The sequence below is a fragment of the Peromyscus maniculatus genome, chromosome 19 (assembly GCF_049852395.1).
Source record: "Peromyscus maniculatus bairdii isolate BWxNUB_F1_BW_parent chromosome 19, HU_Pman_BW_mat_3.1, whole genome shotgun sequence".
In the NCBI taxonomy this organism is placed as follows: domain Eukaryota; kingdom Metazoa; phylum Chordata; class Mammalia; order Rodentia; family Cricetidae; genus Peromyscus; species Peromyscus maniculatus.
The window spans coordinates 15,767,605-15,789,507 of record NC_134870.1 but is presented as its reverse complement, the minus strand read 5'-3'; the positions used below and the strand labels follow the sequence as shown (position 1 = coordinate 15,789,507).

Genomic DNA, 21,903 nt, shown 5'->3' with positions numbered 1-21,903 from the left:
CCCATGTAAGAGAGGGCTGATTGATGATTTTGCTCTCTCTATCTGAGCCTCTGAGAGGCAGCTGCTCAGAAGAGGGGGTGTTCTTGTTCAGGTGGAAGTAACAGGCTTGTCTGAAGGAAGGGAGCAAGTCAGGGTCTTTGGCTGTTTGGGGGAACACAAGGGTGTGATCTTGGAACTATGCATCTATGCAAACCCTTGCTTGGATTCTTCAAAGATCTATACCCTACCAAGCAGGACCACAACTCCTATCTCTAAGTGATGGGACATACCTTTCTTGCTCAGGTGCTGTGGGGATGCTCAGGGAATGGACTCAGAAGTGTGCTCAGACTGAACTGTCCATTCTAGCAACTACAGAACCTATTGAGGGCCGATGTCATGGTGATGGGAAAAAGATTGTGCTTCACTGGGAACAGCAACTGGGATGTGGCACACTATCTCTATTTTTTTCAAATGGCCATGCACTCCTATTGTCCCAACAAGTAACAAGGAGAGAATAGTACTTTGATAATTTGGGGTTCTGGTCTTGCTCTAAAACTCCACTTCACTGATCTGATGATGTGCAAGAGGACATGTCATTATTAAAACCACATGAGGAAAACAACAACCACCTTAGCACAAACAGCTGTCAACATTAAAACCAATATACCTTTAGCTCACTGTGGCAACTTCTGTCAGCAAATCTCTAAGGTAAACCTGGTGCTGAAGCAGGACCAGTTAAAAGTGATGCTATGGGAGGGAGTCAGGCCTTCTTCAAGACACCTGAAATGCTCCAGGTAAGTCCCCACTGTGGGCCAGGGTTGGAGCACACCACTTGGAAGGGGGATGGCTACAAAAGGTACTCCTTGATTACTCTTGACTTTTAAAATTGCCCTTGGGCCTCACTTAGGGAGTCCAGTGGACAAACACTGATTAGTTTTCTCTCACAGGGTGGCAGTTTACAAGGAGGGCAATACCTTAGCTGTGGCATCCACAGTGTGTGTGCAGTATTGCTTTGAGGAAACATCTACAGGCTGGCCAAGCAAGTTCCAACCAGTCACTGAAGGAAGCATTATCAGGAGAGGTCACATGGCCCCTACTTTCTTCCCATTCTTCTGTGGGATAGGCTACAATTAGCTCAAACCCAAATATTCTGCAACAACACATAGATCTCCAAGTAAATTTAATACAGATTACAATGTTAACATATATTATTTAGTTAATAACAAAGCCACTAGGTTATATACATATTCCCTTCCTACCACCCTCATACCAACACCCCACACCCCACCCCCACCAAAAATGCCTTCAGAACAGAGAAGGCAACTGGCAGGGAATGTGAAGAATAAAAATTGTGTTCATTGATGCTCCCTGAAAACTCATTTTTTTTTTCCTCTTATAAACTTCCCATGTTGGTAAGGCACAGGAGCAATTAAATTCCATTCACTGGCACGGCACCCAAAAACAGCCTTGAATTTTTAGGCTGTTTATAACTCTTCTCAGGGTAAATAAGCTTCTTAAAGAGATCGGATTCCATTTCTTATCCTTCTGGAGATTGGAGTAGCAAGAACACTGATGCTCAGAACAAGCGACTATGGTTATATAAAGTCTAAGGAACTGGGTATAGTTAAGCTGCCTGTGACACACAGGACAGAGAGAAGATGGTCCTGGAAATCTAAGTCATTTCTGCCACTCCAAAGACATATCCTAAAGGTGTTTTGCAATAGAACAAGTTTGTTCTAGTTCCTCTCAGGGTGAATTTGAAAAGGAAACTGGAATCTGTAATGAACGTTCAACTTCCAAAGGGAATGACAACAAGTAACTAGTCTTGCCCTTGTACTTGCCTCAGATGAAGAGTATGGAATTGAGAGTCTCGAAGGGAAGGGCGACTGGGTAGAATCAACAGGACTGAGCTCAGCCTGGAGAGAAAAGATTTAGATCTAGGCCAATAAGGATGCTCAGCAAGCTTTGCTCGACTCTGCACCCAGGGGCAGTTAAACTAGGAGCACTCATCCTTATGAAGGGGCAGGGGCGGAAGAAACCTGCGAGCTGCAGTCACTGGATACACTCTTGCTCTAGTGCCGTCTTCCCTCGACACAACAGCGGAGGACGTTCACAGGAATACCCGGAATTGGAGTCAACAAGAAACAGCCGTCACGGGACACTGGAGGGGTGGTTGTCTGGACACTGGTAGATTTCCCCAGGCTGCCTTCTCATGTGTGGTTTAATGCCACAGTCTGGCTGGGAACTTCCCTCTAACCCCTTGAGCTTTTTGGTGTAAGGAGTGGCAATGACCATGCTGATGATCACTATGACTCACATGTATCTGGTCCCAAGTAGTGGTGATATCAAGGTCACTAACTCCAATTTCAGAATGAACAGCCACACTTAGAGTTAGTGAGGAGGGAAAGGGTGAAGAAGGAAGAACCCTTCTGAAGTAGACACGTTCCTTATGTAAGGAAAGCCAACTTTTTGCAGCAGTAAGTTGAAACCATCCTTAAAATGACACTAGATATCCATGGTGTCTGACATGCAGAAAGTAGTCTATATTTCTAATCTGTTTGGCACAGAAAAGATCCTATGCCTAAGCCCACCTCCTTTAGCCTGTTTTCTGATTGGTCTGACAAAAAACACCCTGATTTGTTAGAATGATTTCTGTATTCAATACTTAAGAGGATGCCAGTAAGAGAGGTCCCTGTGAAAGGAGAGACTCGGCTGCTTTGCAATCAAGTAATTTAACATCCTACATCAGTACGTAAAGGAACTCAAACATTTCCTATGAAATGATGTAGCATGTGCTTCAGAGTCATATGAAAAATATGTCTTCCAGAATCTGATTCTCCTCCAGGTCTTCAGGGCTCCTGCGTGTCCCCACTTTCTTCCAGGTAGATTTCTGAGGGCTAGGTCGGAAAGTGTTCCGTGTTCCTGCTGCTCTGGAGGGATGGGGCTGAGATTTGGGAGCAGAATTTGGGCTCAGAGACTGAACCAAATCCAACAGAGATGTCTCATACCTGTAAGACAGTCCAGACAAAACAGGATCAGACCATTAGAATACGAGGAACCAAAAGCCCTGCAGAGGTGCCCAGGGCCACAAATCTCACCATGGGGAAACTTTGGGGGGAAATGCCCCAGGGTGACCCTGAGCACAAGGCCCCTGCTACTGTCTGCAAGCTTTATTCCTCTGCTGACCCCAGCAGTCCTTTCTAACTTAGGGACAGTCTGTGGAACAGGAAGAGTAGTCTTGATAATAATGATGATATCACCTATGCCAGAGTAGGCTGAGACAGACAGGGGCTCCAATCACCTGCAGGGTGTGAGCTTCTCTGCTGGAGAAGTCGAGGAAATCGACATATGTTCCTTACGGCTTGGAAGTGATACAGTACTTCTTGTATGGGATGGATTAGATCTCCAAGAGGAGCACTCAGAATGCTTACTGAGCAATGGGTCTTTGACATATTTGGACTAATTTTCTTTTTTTATGGGTGAGGATACTGAGGTCCAGAAAGATGAGTCAAGTGGTTTGAACCAGGGCCCCCTTGATTGCCAAGAGTAGTGTCCTCAGTTTTTCTACAAAGACCAACAAATACAACAGTGGTGACGTGTGCCTTTAACCCTACCACTGGGGGGCAGAGGCAAGTGAGTTTGAGGCCAGGTGTATAATGAGACTTCCACGCCATCCATGCCTACATAGTGAGATCACATTAAAAATGAATAATCAAGCAAAGACAGCAAAAGAAAGATTGTTGTCTAACTATATATTAGTTTGCTGTAACTGGCTATAACTAGTAATTAGCTATCTTTTTCTCCAACAAATTAATCTCATCTAATGTACCATCTTTATGGATCTGCTGTTATAGAAATTCTGTTTCTCTGAAAGAAACATGAAATCATGGATTACATCATGGGAGATGAATCAAAGTTTGCGGTGAGCAGGGAACAGATTGCTCCTCATAGCTAATTTCAATCATACTTTTGCTATTATAAAAGTCCAAATAACTTGGCAAGTCAAAAGACAGCAAATGCCAAAGATTAAAGAGCAAACCTTGAGAACTACCCACTTTAACTAAGAACTATATATGTCATAAAGCAAAGTACAAACAAATTCCTATATGATGTCACATTAAGTATCAGAAAAGAACAGTGTCTTCATCAGCTCACATTGTGTGGGCGGTGGTTCAGTTCAGTATACTGAAATAACATGATAGAGATTACAAAGTTAGCTTGGTATATTATTGTTTGGTATCTGAATAACAATAGGACACATCACTTACCCAGATTCATAAAACACCATCCCTTGAAACATGTGGTCTCTGTGTGTTTTAGGCATAGACATGAATTCCATTGCTTCTGAACCTCACAGAGCCACTACTCCCAAATTTCCTAGGTACATAGCTGACTTTAAGAGCTTCATTGTGGTAGAGTGATGAGCAGAAAGCTTACTTAGTCTGCTCTGCCAGTCCCATCCTTGCCTGTGATGGTGTGGCACCAACTCTATTCCTTTAGAGCTAGACCCAGGGCTAGAACTAGATCCTAGTCTCCATTTGTTTGCTCCTGAACTAGTAAGATGCAGGTACAAAACTCGAGAGGACACGGTCTGTGCTGATTTGATTTGGCTCCATACTGCCAAATTTAGAGCCAGTCTGACAGGGCGTGCTGGAATAGCCTAAAGACAAATTATTTCTGGGCTCATTCCATAGGTGGTCCTGGATGAGAAAAGCCTCTCCATAGGCTACTTCTGTGAGAAGTATCCCTCCTTAGCTTTCTCTGAATGAGAGGTCCCTCCCCCATGCTGCCCCAATGAGAAGCTCCTTTTCATTGGTTGCCCATGATGAGCAACACTATTCCATAGGATGCTCCTGATGAAAAGCATCTCTCCATTTGCTGCCCCAAACAAGAGGAACCTCTCCATAGGCTGTTACAGATGAGATACTTACCATGACAGATTTCCTTCCCCTTCCAATGTCCTATGATTTCTTTAGGCCTCCCTAACTTTCATTTATATCACCAACCCTGCTCTTCTCCTGCCAGGATTCAGTCCTTAGCTCCCATCTCTCAGGTGATTTTACCCACTCTCCTGACCTTTGCGAGGATCTATATATCAATGACTACTAAACGCAGCTATCAGCACTGGCCTTGAAGTCCCAGAATCACACAGTCAACTGATACCTGATACTTTTACTCAGATGTGCAATAGGAATTTCAAAATATCCAAAATAGAACTTGGCATTTTTCTATCATCCTACTCCTTTCTATCAGTCTAGCACAGGTTAAAAAAATCTGCTATCCTACCTGTGCCAGAGAGATGGCTCAGCTGTTAAGAGTATAGTGCTCTTCCAGAGGCCATGAGTTCAGTTCCAACACCCATGTGAAGCAGCTCATGACCACCTGTGACTGCAGCTCCAGGGGAATCCAAAGCTCCTGGGCTCTGCAGGCACCTGTACTTATATGCACATATCCACATGCATACACACACATGCATAATTAAAAATAGTAGAAATAAATCTTTAAAAACCCTATTATTCTTGGTCCCTACCTGATTCTGCATGTGTTATATCCTCTACTTAGAAAGTTCTTCCAGATCTTTCTCACTCTCTCCATCCATGAATGGTTTTATTAAATATCACCTCCTCAAAGCTGGTCTTCCAAAACAACTATCATTTCATAGACATTTTGTTTTATGACATTTTATTTTCCTTCAATTACTCAATAAAATATAACTTAGATAAGTTATGCTATAATTATCCTTATATGCATACACACATATTTTTTATTGTTTGTCTCCTTCAATAATATGTGATTCATACAAGTTTTGTTGTCATTGGAAAAGATCACCACAGGCCAGTTTACATGTACATACATACTGCTTTGCCTTAGAGTTTTTGGTTGAATTTATTAAGAAATAGTATCAGACCTGTAGCAAAAAATAATCTCAAAACTTCAATGTTCTATAATAGTTATCGAAGGAGACTTTTATCCTTCAGGAAAAATTCAGTGTCAGTTCTGAATTTACATAAAATTACCCCCAAAGAACTTGAGTGCCAGGGATGGCATATAAGATGGCTGACATGCTGCCAGCAGAGACTGGAGAAAAGGGGACCCGAGATTGTGGACCATCAACCTCTCCGGATCTTCTGCTTAGCATGCCTCTAGAGGGCCAAGGCAGAAATGCCTACGTGTCCCAAGGTTATGCTTTATGGTATGCACATGTCATGTCCTCCTCCATGTAAATACTTCCTATAATTCTAGTCTTTTTCTTCTATCGGATCTTCATGTTCTGTATTCCTAGATCAATGGTGATTTCTGTGATACAGGAAAGGAGTGAAGTAAATTTCACAGGAAATTATACAGAGATGATCACTCAGGCTGGGGTTGAGGCAGTTATGTAGTTCATGGAAAAGAACCTGCAGCCTGGAGAAGAAGCTTTTTAGGCTTGGATAAACTGTACCAAATGTGTGGTCAATTATAACACATGGTATGATGTGTATCAACATACTGGACTTAAATTGGCCATGATGAATAATTCAGTTTCTGAGGATATTCCAAGGGCATTGTGTAAAACTTGAGACCCTAAGGGATATTGGCCAAAGACTATGGATGGAGTAACATATAGATGGAAAATGGTGGCCTCCACCAAGAAATGGAGATGGCTACTTTAATTCAGATACTTTTTATTCCTCCTGAAGGAGTGTGGAGATAATGTGACAACTGATGGAGTGATTGCTACAAGCTTTATTGGGTTCCTAGAATGAAAAGAGCTGCCAAGAAAGGTGAGCTTCCTTTCACAGAAGCTCTATAAATTAGATTAGTTCTTCCTTGGAATTGCTGGATATAGAAGGACAGAAGTTGTTGACTTGCAGGGACAGATTCTTGTCTGAGGTCATTGTAGCCCACCAGTCATGGGGCTTGGTGTTTGCAGAGGGCTGAGGAGGAACTTAGGTGGCTACAGGGGTCTTGAGGTTGGGGCAGACTGTATGAGAAGGAAATGACCGTCTGGTACATTGACCACTGTTCTTATTTTAACCTTTTTTGCAAAATTGCATGTTGCTAGCCTTTGGGTCAAGTGCTCAAAAGATTGTGTAATCATTAATAATAAAAATAGATTATGGGATAGTTCCTGTGTTTAGTAAAAGATGATGAAGAATATATTGGAGATTTTCTAAGAATAACCTTTGGAATCATGAGAACATTTTGTATTGGGTGATTTCTTCTTTTTTTTCTGTTCCCCCTTTTCTTATGATAATAAAAGACTGAGGTCACCAGGGCAAAAGCAGAAGCTAAAGTAAGAGAAGCTAAGAGAAGCCAGGGAAGCAAAAGAAACTTAGCAACTGCAGAAGCCAGAAGTGACCTGTCAGCTTGCACGAACATTGTCTCTGAGTCGTTATTGGGCCTTCCAGGTATCCCATCCTTCAGACCCCCCGAAACTGCTGAGGCTGGTCCCCAGCACTTGAGCACTGCTAAGCTTCTGAACTATTGTCTCAGTTCAGGGTACTTATCCCTTACTTCTGAGAAAAAATCATGCAACTAATGGCATCAAATTCTGTGACAACAAGTGAATTTTTACACCAGCGCTATTGATTCAATAACACATAGCAAACTCAAATGCTTTCCCTTAAAGTAGTCACTGCTGAACGACACAATGAACAACCAGGAATTGAATGCCTTATATTTCACAAGACTGTAATCTGAGCAAGGCCCTCTCTTCTTCAGTCACTATCAGCTGTAGTTCATCAGACTCACCTATAGGCTGTACTGAATTAGTGCTGTCTCAACTGTTTTGGATATATTCTTGTTTCTGTTCCACACAAGCCATCCACAGAGGAGTATTTAGTCAATGTCACTGTCGCCAGTGGAATATTCTAACATTGGTCATGCCAACAGGACTAAAAGAAAACATCACAAATAGTTTGCCTCTTTGACCATCTGTCCTTTTCTTAACAGCTTTCGATACTACAAGAGCCCTTACTTTAAATCACAAAACAAAACTCTCTCCTACTCAGCACGCTGCCCTGTGAGCATTGGCCAGCTAGGCTTACTCAGACTTAAGTCAGAGAATTTGTTTGGCTCCACTGAGGTTCCTGAGCTGTGGTCATGAAACGTAGTTGTATTATAGTCCTGTGCTATGTTAAAGACTGAAAACTGTTGTTTATATCTCATGATCTTCGTTACTCCAACTTGCTTGAAAGCAGAAGCTCCCCTCCCCCACAAAGATCTTTATTTGAATTAAAAGGGATTTAAGTACATGCTTTAAGAAAAGATTTCCTTTCTTGTGGTATTATGGTTTTGCCACTGGAGACATTTGACCTTGTCTGCAAATGTTCATTCTTTTGGAAACTGATTTAGGATTGTATTGTGGGGTGCCAGAACAGATTTAACAGATTTCTCAGAATACCCACATTGAAGTTATAATTAGAAACATGCTTGCTAATCATGTAATGACAGTCCATACTTCCAGTTACTCAGGGAGAAAAAGGACACATTATATTTTGGTGAATGAAAGAGATCCCAGTGGCAAATAATCAAGTTTTAAAAAGTATATAAATGTAATCCAAGCGAACAACAAGTTTTAATTAACAGAGGCAAGAAGTGTACAATACATACTAGTCACAGCCCAAACATTACAATCCTAGTTTACATGTGCTTGCCATATAAACAAGCAGAAATACGTCATTAAGGTGATCCTCCAGAGGGGCTCCACAGCACCCAGCACAGGAGAGGAAGAGCAGAGCAACGCACCATGCCTAAGGGGACAGGCAATGTTTCCACTTAGAAACCAAGTGTTTCTCTCAGGAAAGGAAAGGGAGCAGGAAGCAAAGAAGTAAGTTGAAAGTTCTTGATTTCCCTTCCCATCAAAGAGACTAGAAGGCTTTCAGAAATCCCTTTGAAAGAGAAAAGTGGAAAGCAAACAGAAAATTTGTAGAGGTTCTAACATAAGGATTACAGGAATTTTTAGAGTTATCTTTAAAGTACTCCGGTTAATCAGGGAAGTGCAAATCAAGATGACACTGAGATACCATCTTACACCTGTCAGAATGGCTGAGATCAAAAACATTCATGACAGTTTATGTTGGAGAGGATGTGGAGTAACAGGAACCCTCCTCCACTGCTGGTAGGAGCACAAACTTGTACAGCCACTCTGGAAATAGCGGGTTCTCAGAAAATTGAAAATCAACCTACCTCAAGACTCAGCAATACCACTACTGGGCATATACTCAAAAGATGCTCAATCATACCACAAGGACCCTTGCTCAACTATGTTCATAGCAGCATTATTCATAATAGCCAGAACCTGGAAACAACCTAGATGCCTGTCAACTGAAGAATGGAATAAGAAAATGTGGTACATTTACACAGTAGAGTATTATTCAGCTGTAAAAAACAATGACATCATGAAATTTGTAGGTAAATGAATGGAACTAGAAAAAAATCATCTTGAGTGAGGTAACTTAGACCTAGAAAGACAAACACGGTATGTACTCACTCATAAGTTGATATTAGATGCAAAGAAAAGGATAACTAGGCTCCAATCCACAACTGCAGAGAAGCTAAGAAAAAAGGAGGGCCCCAGGAAGGGGAAATAGTTAAGATCTCCTGGGTAAAATGGAGAGGGGGAGGGTAAGAAGGAGGGGATGGGGAATGGGAACATGAGGGATCGAGATGACCAAGCTGGGGGAGCAATGAAAGAGATATCTTGACAGAGGCAGCCATTATGGAGTTAGGGAGAAACCTGGTGCTAGGGAAATTCCCAGAAATCCACAAGGATGACCCCAGCTAAGACTCTTAGTAATAGTGGAAAGGGTGCCTGAGCTGGCCTTCCCCGCTATTCAGATTGGCGACTACCCTAACTGTCATCATAGAACCTATATCTGGTAATGATGGAAGCAGATGCAGAGATCTACAGCCAAGCACTGGGCTGAGCTCCTAGAGTTCAGTCAAAGAGAGGGACGAAGGATCATATGAGCAAGGGGGTCAAGAATATGACGAGGAAAAACAACAGAGACAACTGACTCTGTTGATAGTGGGAGCTCAAGACTCTGGATTGACAGCTGGGGAACCTGCAGGGGACTGAAATAGGCCCCCTGAATGTGGGTAACAGTGGTGTGGCTTGTTCTGTTTGTGGGACCTCTGGTAGTGGGATCAGGATCTATCCCTGGTGCCTGAACTGGCTTTTTGGAGCCCATTCCCTATGGTGAGATGCCTTACTCAGCCTTAATGCAGGGGGGAGGGGCTTGGTCCTGCCTCAATTTAGTATGCCAGACTTTGTTGACTCCCCACGAGAGGCCTTACCTCCCATGAGGCATGAATGGGGGGTGGGATAGGGGAGGTGAGGGGTGGGAGAAAGGGAGGAAGCGGGGACGGGGGTTGGTATGCGAAATGAAAAAAATTTAAAAAGCACTCTGGTTAAATGTAAAAGAATCTCAGCTTGTGCTTCTTATTTTCTTTCCGTAGTCTCCCTACTCAACCACCTGCTGCACATGTTACTGAAGACTATAAGCCACAGGGAACCACATCACTCTTCAGACAACTAACCCTGCAGCTTCTCCTCTGGACCTTGCTTTCTCTCATGCTACTGTGGAGAGGTTCTGGCCTTCCCGTCTTCAACCCCTGACCCTCCAGTGACCCAAGGATTTCTATTGTTTGTCACCGTCTCTGTCCTCCCCTCTCAACTGTACCATTACCTTCAGGTCCAAGCACGCATTAGTATCTTCCAGTATTTTAAAAACATTCTTCCATAAATGTCTCAAATGCCAAGGCAACAGTGAGAAACAAACCATCACGCTGTAACCCAGCTCTAGCCAACATCAACAATCCCTACCACAACCACATGAAAGATTGATGGGACCATTACAACACATCGGGATGGCATTATTCAGGGCCACTGACCCATCTTAAAATCACTAGTACCCACTTCTTTCCTGATATGTAACAACAGAAGGTACATGCGCAGCATGACTTACGAAAGATCCTTCCTATGAAAAACTTTAACTTAACCAAACCTGCAGATAGACCTGTCAAATCACATGGAATATATAGTACAGAGAAAGACAAAAAGATGCCTCAAGCATATGATAAGCTAAGAAGTAGAATGTATAAAATTTTATGACGAATGACTCAGTTACGTAGACATATGAAAACGAAGGAAACTCTAACAGATTTAAAAAAATGCTTAAAGGATCTATAAGCCACATGCTGTATGTGGTGGTTTGAATTAGATGGCTTCAGGGGCCCCGCGACTCACTCGGGCAGCACAGTAGAGTTGATCCTGACAGCATGAGAGTGGGACAGCTGGTACCACTTCCTTATCTGTGGTGTGGTGGTGGGTGCGAGGAAAAGATGCCCTCCTCTCTACTGCCTCCAGCTGGCAAGGGAGGTGACCCTCCTGTTTACAAGCTGCAGTACTCGGGATGTCTCAAAGCATTTCAAACTGAATTTTCTCAAAAACAAAGTCCTCACTGTTACCCTGCAATTACCAGTTTCCTCATAGTTAATCTACTTCCTCCTCCTCTAATTTTTCCATTAATACAAACAAATGTACAAAAAGCAAGCGAGCAAACACATTTTCATCCATTCTACCACCACAGCTCCAAACCGTAGTATCATCCTTGACACCACCTCCTTGTTGGCCTTGTTGGTTCCACACCCTAAACACATTGTGGTATTGACTGCTCTTATTCTATTTCAACTCTTGGGTCCCAATTATTATGGGCTATCCTCTATGCACTACAGCCCCAAGAGTTCCCCATTTTCATTCCTGCTCTTCTCCATAATGCAGTCAGTTTGTGCACAAAACAGATTCTGTTATCCCCTTCAATGGTATTCCTTTGCACTTGTACAGAACAGCTAACAAGGGCAAGCTGATGGCTAATTTATGTGCCAACTTGGCTGAGAAGTGGTGCCCAGTTTGGCCAAACTCTGACGTACATGTTGCTGTGCACATATTTTTTTTTTTTGATGTATTTAACATTTACAGTCAGGTGGATTTTAATAAAGCAGTTTCCCTCCATGAGCCCAATGAGTTAGAGATCGCAAGAGGAAAGACGTTAGGAAACAAACCACACTGGCAATTACCACAACCACCAAACTTTAGAAGTCTCCTATAGGAGGAGGAATGCTACTTCACATCACACGACACAAGTGTTGCCTCAGTTTCCAGCCTGTTGACTGCTCTGTGGGTTTCAGATTTTTAGCCACCATGAATTGCATAAGTTGATTCCTTCAAAATACATTGAATCTTATAATAAATACAGGTGGCAAGACCCTGGCTTCTCCTTTCCCCCTTTACTCTTCACAATCCATCTTCAATTTTAGAGTGCCATTGCTCCTTCAATCTCTTCCTCTACTCTTTCTAAAAGAAAAGGGCACACATTGTATCTATGTATAGTACAAAATGAATAGTGTAAGACAAACAATTGAATTTCAATCATCCTCCCATTCTTCTCTTGGATAACTTATTATTCATCCTGCTAGAGATGAACTAACACCTTCAGAAAAACCATCCTTAACTCCAGCATCTAAGGTTAGATTACAAAGCTGATTTTTAGCTCATAATCCTCTGATCTTTTCTTTCACAGCATTGGTCATAATTTATAGGATTTTATTTGTATGAGTCTGTCTGGCATGTTTCCTCATCAGACTGGAAATGGTGGGGACGAACCAAATGGCTTTCTTTGTCTTGCCACATATCCTTAACGACCAGTACTCAGTAAACAATGTGTCAAATTACATTGTTCTAATTATTTTCTTAAACATTTTAATTGTTCAAATAAATATAAGAGTCAGAATATGATGGCTCGCTCCTGTAATCCCAGCACTGGGGAGGCAGAGGCAAGAGAACAGCTACCAGTTTCATGCCAGCCTAGTCTCTGAGACACAGTGAGTCTCAAGTCATTCGGGGCTATCACATGGCTACAGAATGAGACTCTGTCTCAAAGGTAAAGAAAGGATGTGTTTACATTTATAAAAATTCTGGCTAAGATAAAGATAATAAAGGACAGCAGTGTCATGAGGATGTGGGGATCTCTTATTCACCGACAGGGGAGGCGCAAACTGGGGTAGCCACTATAGAAATCAGTGAGACAAATTCTCAAAAAGCTAAAAATAGATCTACCACATGACTAAGCTATACTCTTCTTTGGCCCAAAGAACTCTATATTCTATAGCACAGATACTTGCTTGGCCCCTTGGCCATTGTGGTGGTGTGAATAGGAATGGCCCCCACAGACTCATGTGTGAATGCTGGTCCATAGGAAATGGCACTATTATGAGTGTGGCCTTGTTGGAGTGGGTGTGGCCTTGTTGGAGGAAGTGTGTCACTGTGGAGGTGGGCTTTGAGGTCTTATAAACTCAAGTCTGGCCTTGTGACACAGTTTTTCATTCTGCAGCCTGAGGATCAAGATGTAGGACTCTCAGCTTCTTCTCCAGCACCATGTCTTTCGGAATGCTGCCATGTCCCACCATGATGATAATGGACTAAACCTCTGAACTGTAAGCCAGCCTCAATTAAATGTTTTCCTTTATAAGAGTTGCCATGGTCACAGTGTCTCTTCACAGCAATAGAAGCCCTAAGATAGCCATGCTTATTGTTTCTATAGTCAAACTAGCTAGAAAATGGAAACAGTTTAGATGTCCATAAATTGATGAATGGATGATAAAAATGTGGTACTGATATACAATGGAATACTATACAGTTCTAAAGAAAAAATGAAATTTTCAGGTGAATGAATAGAGCTAGAAAATAATACACAAGTAAGGTAACCTAGACCTAGAAAGGCAAACATTTAGCCTCGAATCTTCACATGAGACTGCATAACTTAAAGTAAGTATGGAAGCTAAGAAAGTAGAAAGGGACCACTGGCGGAGGGAGGGAGGAAGAGCTCCAGAGAGGTGGATAACAGGACTCAGGTGGTAGGAAGTGGGAAAGGGATAAACAAGGGTGAGGATGAGACTTCAGTAGGGAGGGTTTGGGAGGGTAATGCACATGGGAAGCCACAAATAACATTAAGGTATTTGAAAAAGCCACAGGGAAACCATTATTTTACAAGCTTTCTAATACACACACACACACACACACACACACACACACACAGAGAGAGAGAGAGAGAGAGAGAGAGAGAGAGAGAGAGAGAGAGAGAGAGAGAGAGAGAGAGAGAGAGAGAGATTTATTCAGTTGGAGTTAGAATCCATAGAGGGACAATGATCTCTCCAGGGGCCATAAACTATCCAAAGAAACACACTGCCTGGCAAGAACCTTTCTGGTTGTTGGCCAGGGGTTCGAAATGATCCCCCAAACAATACAAGCTATTGCCACTGCTCTTGGCTGCCTGCCATTACTTGAGGGTAAGACCATATTGCTGAAGATATTACATCCTTTTGTCACAGGACTTGGAGAAATCAAGGTGGTACTGACCTGGTCGCCTCCTTCCTAAGGACTAGCTCTCACAGTGCCAGATAGTGTTATTATGCAAGCTACTGGGGGATAAAAGGTCCAAGAAAATATCCACACAATCCAGAGGCGTTTTGGTGCAAAGCTGCTCTAAATCCCGCAGGAAGCACACCCAGCAGAAGTCCTGCTGAGTTTTTATTCCTAACAAAGGGTTTCTTCTGTGCCTTGTTCTGAGTGGTCAGAGGTTAGCCTTACATTCTTATGCATGGTTGGCTGACTGAAAAAGGCACATCTGTTAAGCTAATGTAACTTTTGAGAGTGGATCGACCTTGTGCACATACTTTTGTCTTAGAAAAACACTGACTGGGGGAGAGATTTATGCCAGATGGTATCTTTATTAATTTATTTAAAGATGGAAATTTATTTGTCTCATTTAATCCTGCGATAGAAGAAACTGTACATTTTACTTATATTTCCTACATTTTGGATTTGACAGAAATATTGCACCCTGAACTAGCAACAATATGGTTATCTGCACAAGACCTACATTAAGCTGTAACAGTTGATGTGCTAACATGCATAGGGGAAAGGTTCACAAGTCCCACTCCTACTAGAACAGCTACAGGAAACCCTACTGAGGTAGAGTCGGTTTTTGGTTTTTTGTTTTTGTTTTTTTCTCATGAAGAGCCCTTTGATAGCTTGCTCATGCCCATGTGGTTAGCCTTAAATCTATACACACATGGACAACACTACCAGACTCAGTAGGTTGCTTGTGTGTGTGTGTGTGTGTGTGTGTGTGTGTGTGTGTGTGTGTGTGTGTAAAACAATAATAATTACAGAAGAAGAGGACATAAATTTGAGAGGTGGATATAAGGAACATGGGTAGGAGTTGGAGGGGCAAGAGGAAAAGGAAGGGGTGAATATGATATAAATACAGTATACTCATATATGAAATTCTCAAATAATAGAAAAGAAAAAGTATGTTTATATTATAAAGATTCAAATATATGAAACTATATAAAGAAAAGTGCCTTCAGTATTCAATTTCTCCACTCAAATGGCAATCCAATCCCTATCTCAGAAGCCAGTACTAACAGTCTAGTGCATAAGATTCTAAATCCCTTCCAATACAATTATACATATGTGCACATATATACACATACACATGCACAGCTGCATGTACATACATATACTGAATGAAACTGGGCCATGCTTATATGCATTTACCATCTGTGTTTTTACTCATCAGCATGTTTAGGAGATCTCTGCATAATTGGCATGGGGGGTTGTATATAATTCTAAACTGGGGCAAAGCATCCTATCTTAGGGATGCTCCATTGCCCTAATGTTAAATAATTCCTACAGCTTTTACTATCTTAATATGGCTAATTTTTGCATTTAGCATTAGTGTTCTGGTTTTTTGCAGAGGGTAAAAAGAAAATCTGTATTTGGTTGTGAGTGTTGAGTTTGGGACAATTTTCTTGGAAACATCTCCTTTGGGATCTACACTTGTTCAGCTTCTACTACTATGGTGTAGTATCTGTCAACACAACAAATTTCAAGTAAAAAAGCAAAACAGCAGCCCAGATGTGGGTTCAGGAGTCACAGCTCCAACAGTTAAGACTAGAGCTGTTTCACCACGCCATCAACAGCCAGGTCCACAAAGATCTAGTATCTCTTCCTTTCTGACTTCCCTTGGTAGTCATCTGATCCCTGCGACAGGCTTGCTTCCTTGTCACACCCATGACAGTCAGTCCTCAGTCCTGGGTGAGAAATTACTACAGCATGACTGTTTCAAAGAGGTTTGAGAGACCACTGATTCTTACTGTTACACAGCTCTACATACGGCTACAAATGAAATCATGACAGCCACAAAGCTTCATTCCAGTTGTGTGATTTCTTTCTGGCTTCTGTTTGGCACTACGGTTCTGCTGTTTACCAGGACTCCCAGCATCACTATGGGCCATGAGAAGCTTCACCAGAGCCTGCACCAGGATGCTTAGCCAGCAAAGTTTACTAAATAAATCTTTTCTTTATAAAGCTGAACTGCATCAGGTATTTTGTTTTAGACTGCTAAAGTATAAACAGTAAACTATAAACCACATGATAACTCTGGTTCCAGAATTGTCCGGTCGTGAAAAAGTGACTATGGAAGAATCTGGCTGTCTTTCCGAGGTTTTGTCATTTAAGGCTAATACTGTCATAGTTATCTTAGCAGGGCTTATCATAATAATCACTAAAAGTTTTCTATTAATACTATTCATAAAATACTCCATTTACGGTAACAATAGAGACCAGGCCCCGAAGTTGGATGCTGAATATGAATTCTATTGTGCCAATTTACAATTATGTGATCTTGGGAAAATTGCTTATTTTTCTAATCTTCGGTTGTTTTATCTATAAAATGTAAGTAAAAACAACAATGCCTTTCTGATGTTTTATGACTATATACATCTACAGTGTTTAGTATAATACCTCTCTAGTTAGCACTCAATAGTAAAGCTATTGCTTATTATTTAATTATTATTATGAAGAAGTAGAAATAGGATATTTGGAGATCTGAAGAACAAAATGAAACACCACAAACAACTCCAGTTCATAGTGATATTGAAAGCTATCATAACAAATTACTCCATGAATAAACAGAGTAAAAGGACCAGAGAGGAAACACAGGTATACCTACTCAAGATACTGACAAATCATTTGTATGGGAGAATTTTCTGAATAGAAAAAATTCTGATATATTCCCAAAGTAAAAAGAAAAGCTGGGAAATGATACAAGATATTACAAATAAGTATTTGTAATAATAAATATCACCAAATGGATCACTTTCAAGGAAAAAATACTTTAAGTGGAAATAAAAAATATTAACAACTTAGTGGAAAAATGGGCAAAAGAGCCATTCTTTATAGAAAATAAAACTTCAGGGCTGGAGATAAAGCTCATTTAGCAGAGTGCTTGTGAGAGACGCATGAAGCTCTGAGTTTGATTGCCAGTACTACATAAAACCAGGTACAGTGGTACACATCGCTAATCCCAGCACTCTGCGGATGGAGGTGGGAGGGTCAGAAGTTCAAGGTCATCACTACTAGCTATGTAAGAACTTGGAGGACAGTTTGAGTTATATAAGACCCTGTCTCTTACTGAATGAATACATGAGTGAATAAATAAAATAAATGCTAATTATAACTACAAGATATTATTATCAGACTTGATATAGCATGAAACTTTGGTTACCTTTTTATTATTAAAGCTCTATTTTAAAGAACTTACCAATGAAAAACATCGTGCAATTAACCAGACTGAAAGTATTTTCATCTCAATCAACTTCTATATAGTTAGAGAGCTACAGCAGAACTGTGGAGCATCACAGTGGCTGTTACACTTTCACCATCAAATATATTTTTATGCACTTATCCATCACCAAAAATGAAAAACCTATGATGTAGTTAAAGCTAAAAATTCAGCTTCATATCCTCATTCATGGTAAAGCATCTACTACATACTTTTTGATGAAATGACAAAATAGATACTTTCAAATATTGCAGGTGGACATACAATCACTCTTGAAACAACTTGGTTATATCTTTGAAAATTTTAAATGAGACTATGTGACCTATAATCCTATCTCTAGGACTTATCCTACAGACAGCCTCTCATATACATAAAGTGATATGGACAGGAATAACCATTGAGCATTGTTTGTGATCACAAGAGTGGAAATAACCTTAATATCTAGTAAATGTTTGTTTGTACAGTTGCATCATGGTTACTGAATATGATGGAACATTATAGAGCAATTTAAATGAATGTGGCATGTCTACAGTACATGTATGCATATACATACCCTAAAGTATACATGGAAAGTTTTTCTGAAAGGCCACAGAGGAAGTTGGTGATCACCACACCAAGATGTGTACTAAGTTGTCTGGGAGACTGGAGTTGGAGTAAAGAAGTCTTTTAAATAAGTATCATTATAAATTTGCTCATCTGATGACAATAACTGAGAACAATTGAGTTTATTTTCCTGTGAGCTGTGAGCATTTAGTTCATTGGACGCGAAATGCCTTCACAGACTCCTGGGACCTGTATAGCCTATTGAACCTTCTCTACGAAGACACAAAGAAATGGTTAAAGCAAAGATATCATCTTTTATGGGATTCCTGGCTGTGAATAAACATAATAAATAAAATGTCTAAGAGTGATTAAATTAGCTCTCATCTGCAGCTGAAATCTTAAAAGTACTGAACACTCAATTTTTTCACTGTTCGATATCAACATGGGCCCTAACCAATCTGTATGTCCATAAAATCTGACTCAAGGGGATATGAAACATGCTTTTTAAGAATATTTTGAAATATATTTGGCTCTAAAGCCTTGAGAAACTAAACCTAGAACACTATCATTTCTTTATAAAACTTAAGTCTTTACTAGTTCACATCACACTAACAGAAAGAACCTTCTAAAAGTGAACAAGTCTTTGCTTAACTCCCACCAACTAAGGTTTACAAGATGCCCACTTGTGTATTTCTGAGTTCTGGTAAAGTCTATTGCTATAAATTGGGGTACTGCTTAGTGGTACAGTGATTCTGTTATCACAAATGAGAAGGGGGGAGGTAGTAAATATGAATGAGAATGAATATGGAAAGGGACAAATAAAATATCATCACCCTCTACACAATGCATTTGATTTCAGAGATCTGAGCAAGTCTGATAAGGCGTGCAATTATAAAAGTTGAATTCATTCTTTTCCTTGTGTCACAGAAGCACTACACATGGATTTTTAAGCACGTTGGCTCTGTCCTTTGCAACTACTTTAAAGCACTAGAGAATGTAACACATCTCGTTTTCTAGCATCTTAATTGTTTTGGGAACTTACAAAATGACCATCCAATATAAAATACTTTCATTTCAACAGAATTATAATTTCCTACTAATCATGAATTAAGACACAATTTAGGACAGCTGGAAAAGCCATAGAACAATTGAAATTTAAAGATATTTCATTTTGGTGAGAGGAAAGTACTGCTGGGCAGCTTGAAATTGAAGAACATTATTTGCCAGACTTCCAAAGGCAGAGCAAACTACCAGAGAGCACAATGCAGAAACCAAATCAAGAAGAGACTCTTGTCTCATAAACCCTGCCAGGTCAAAGTGATGAGAGATTATCTTGTTCATTAACATGCACTACAGTACATTTAGGACACACATAGATGTGTATTCAGTATGTTTTATGCTACACATTAGAACAACCACATTCTATAGCATAAATAATTTATCAATGCATCATTTGAAAGATAACTTATAAGCCAGATAACAGTGTGTTTCCATATGATATTTATCCCTTTTAGTGAGAAAGTCAATGTAGATATAGGGACCTTATAATTTTTATATGCAATTATTAGGGAGAACGACCTAATGATAAGAAATGCAGAAATGCTTCTGTCCCCCCATACCACACACAGAACCATACATACACCTATACACACAAAGACAAACTTACACACACATACACACACACACACACACACACACACACACACACACACACACTGTTTTCTTTTTGTGTATGCCACAAACTTATTTTTAATCGTAAGTTAAACTAGGTGTTGATTGCTTTAGTAGGACAGAATGGGCCGGAGGTTAAGGTGCTCTGTGCTACAGCTGAACTTGAGAGTCGAGACTTGATTGTGAGCAAGCTGAGATAGAGTTCTTCAGAAGACCTTAGACTCTTCCACTTTAATTAAGCAGATTATAGCCCTCTGCTCTCTGGCCACAGGGAAGGTTGTATGAGTTGGAAGAAGGAAAAATCATAAAAGAAGAGAAACTAGGTCAGATACAGCTCAAGGACTCCCCAATGTCTTTAGTAAGTACAGAACATTCTAGAAGAGCTATTGATTAAATGGGTGGCTAGTCAGGTTTATGCACTGACACCAAGTTCCTAATATTATGCATGGTCATATGTTTGGTTTAACACAAGATCCCTAGATGGTACCTTAAGTGAAAATTTAAGGTGAGGACATTCACACCTTAGGGCTAGATAAAGTGAAAAATAAAACCAAAGAGGGTGTTGTGGTTTGAATGAGAATGGCCTCCATAGTTTATAGATTTAAATACTTGGTCACCAGGGAGTGGCAATATTTTAAAGGATTAGGAGGTATAGCCTTGTTAGAGGAAGTGTGTCACTGGAGGTGGGCTTTGAGGTTTTCAAAAGCCCAAGTCAGGCCCAGTGACTTTCTCTCTTCCTGTTGTCTGCAGATCCAGATGTAGAACTCTTAGCTACTTTTCTGGCTTAGCTACATCTGCCTACATGCTGCCATGCTCCCTGCCATAATGAAAATGGACTAAGTCTCTGAAACTATAAGCCAGCCCCAATTAAATGCTTTCTTTATAAGAGTTGCAGTGGTGATGGTGTCTCTTCACAGCCATAGAACACTAAGACAGAAGTTGGTACCAAATAGTGGGGTGTTACTGTGACAGACCTGACCATGTTTGGGGGAACGTTATGGAAGGACTTCTGAACTTTGGGTTAGAAGAGCTATTGAGTATGGAAAGCTCAGTGGGTTGTTTTGTCAGAGCTTTGAAGATAAGAATGTCAGGAGCAGTGTAGATAACAGAGGTCTGGCTTGCGAAATGTCAGAGGGAAACAAAAACTCTCCCAGGCCATTTGTGTGAAGAATCTGTGGTGTCTGGTTGGCTGAAGCTGAAGAATTGCCTGTGATTAACAAGAGACCAGAACCACTACATTAAAACCTTTGTTTTACTGGGATACTCAATGCTGGTTAGCTGGAGCTAAGAAATTAGTGGTGATTAAGAGATCAGCATGGGTTGGGGATTTAGCTCAGTGGTAGAGCGCTTGCCTAGCAAGCACATGGCCCTGGGTTCGGTCCTCAGCTCCAGAAAAGAAAAAAAAAAAAAAAAAGAAAAGAAAAAAAAAAAAAGAGATCAGCATTATTGAGATGAAATCTTCTGGAAAGTGTTTCTTGAGAGTCAGCACATAGAAGCTGTGTTCCAGAGGTGACCAAGCTTGTGCCTTGTGCTACCTGCCAAACTTGGTAGAGTAAGAGTCACCCAGGTGGTACTGGCTTTGAAGGTGTGGAGAGGTCATGGAGAGCAGCTGAGGCTTGGCACAGAGGCATGAGAGGCCAGGGAAAGCCATTGGTGAAGGTGCAGCCTCAGAGGCAGTTGAAGTTCCAGAATTGAAGGTCTCATGCAGACAAGTTGTGGCTTGGCACCATGAAGAAAGCCTAGGAAAGTCGATTGTTGAAAGTGCAGACCAGTTGTAGCAGAAGATCCCAGCATTTTCTAAATGCCAGTTCCATGGAATGACCACCAAGAACAGCAGCAGCAGTGCAGTGGAGCCTTCCCTGGGCTTAGAAGACAAGCTGTGCGTGCTACAGAGAGCAAAACTGTAGGAGAGACCCAAGCCCTTGGGAGGAACCCAGAAGATCATGAGTGAATCCCAGACACTGCATCATTTACACTGTCAGGAATTCGGTTTTGCTTTGATCTCACTGTGCCCTGGTTCTCCTATCTTGAAATATAA

The 21,903-nt window shown here is 41.0% G+C and overlaps 1 protein-coding gene across 12 annotated transcripts in view; it reads right to left on the bottom strand.

The window, feature by feature from the left end:
- Positions 1-1,142: 1,142 nt before the first annotated feature.
- Kiaa1328 (KIAA1328 ortholog) overlaps positions 1,143-21,903 on the bottom strand; it is a 284,005-nt gene continuing 263,244 nt past the window's right edge. For all 12 annotated transcript variants that reach the window (XM_042263680.2, XM_042263679.2, XM_076554851.1 and 9 more), the window contains one exon: positions 1,143-2,987. In XM_042263680.2, the coding sequence (XP_042119614.2) occupies positions 2,783-2,987 (205 nt within the window). In that variant the 3' untranslated portion in view covers positions 1,143-2,782. The remainder of the gene's footprint in view (positions 2,988-21,903) is intronic.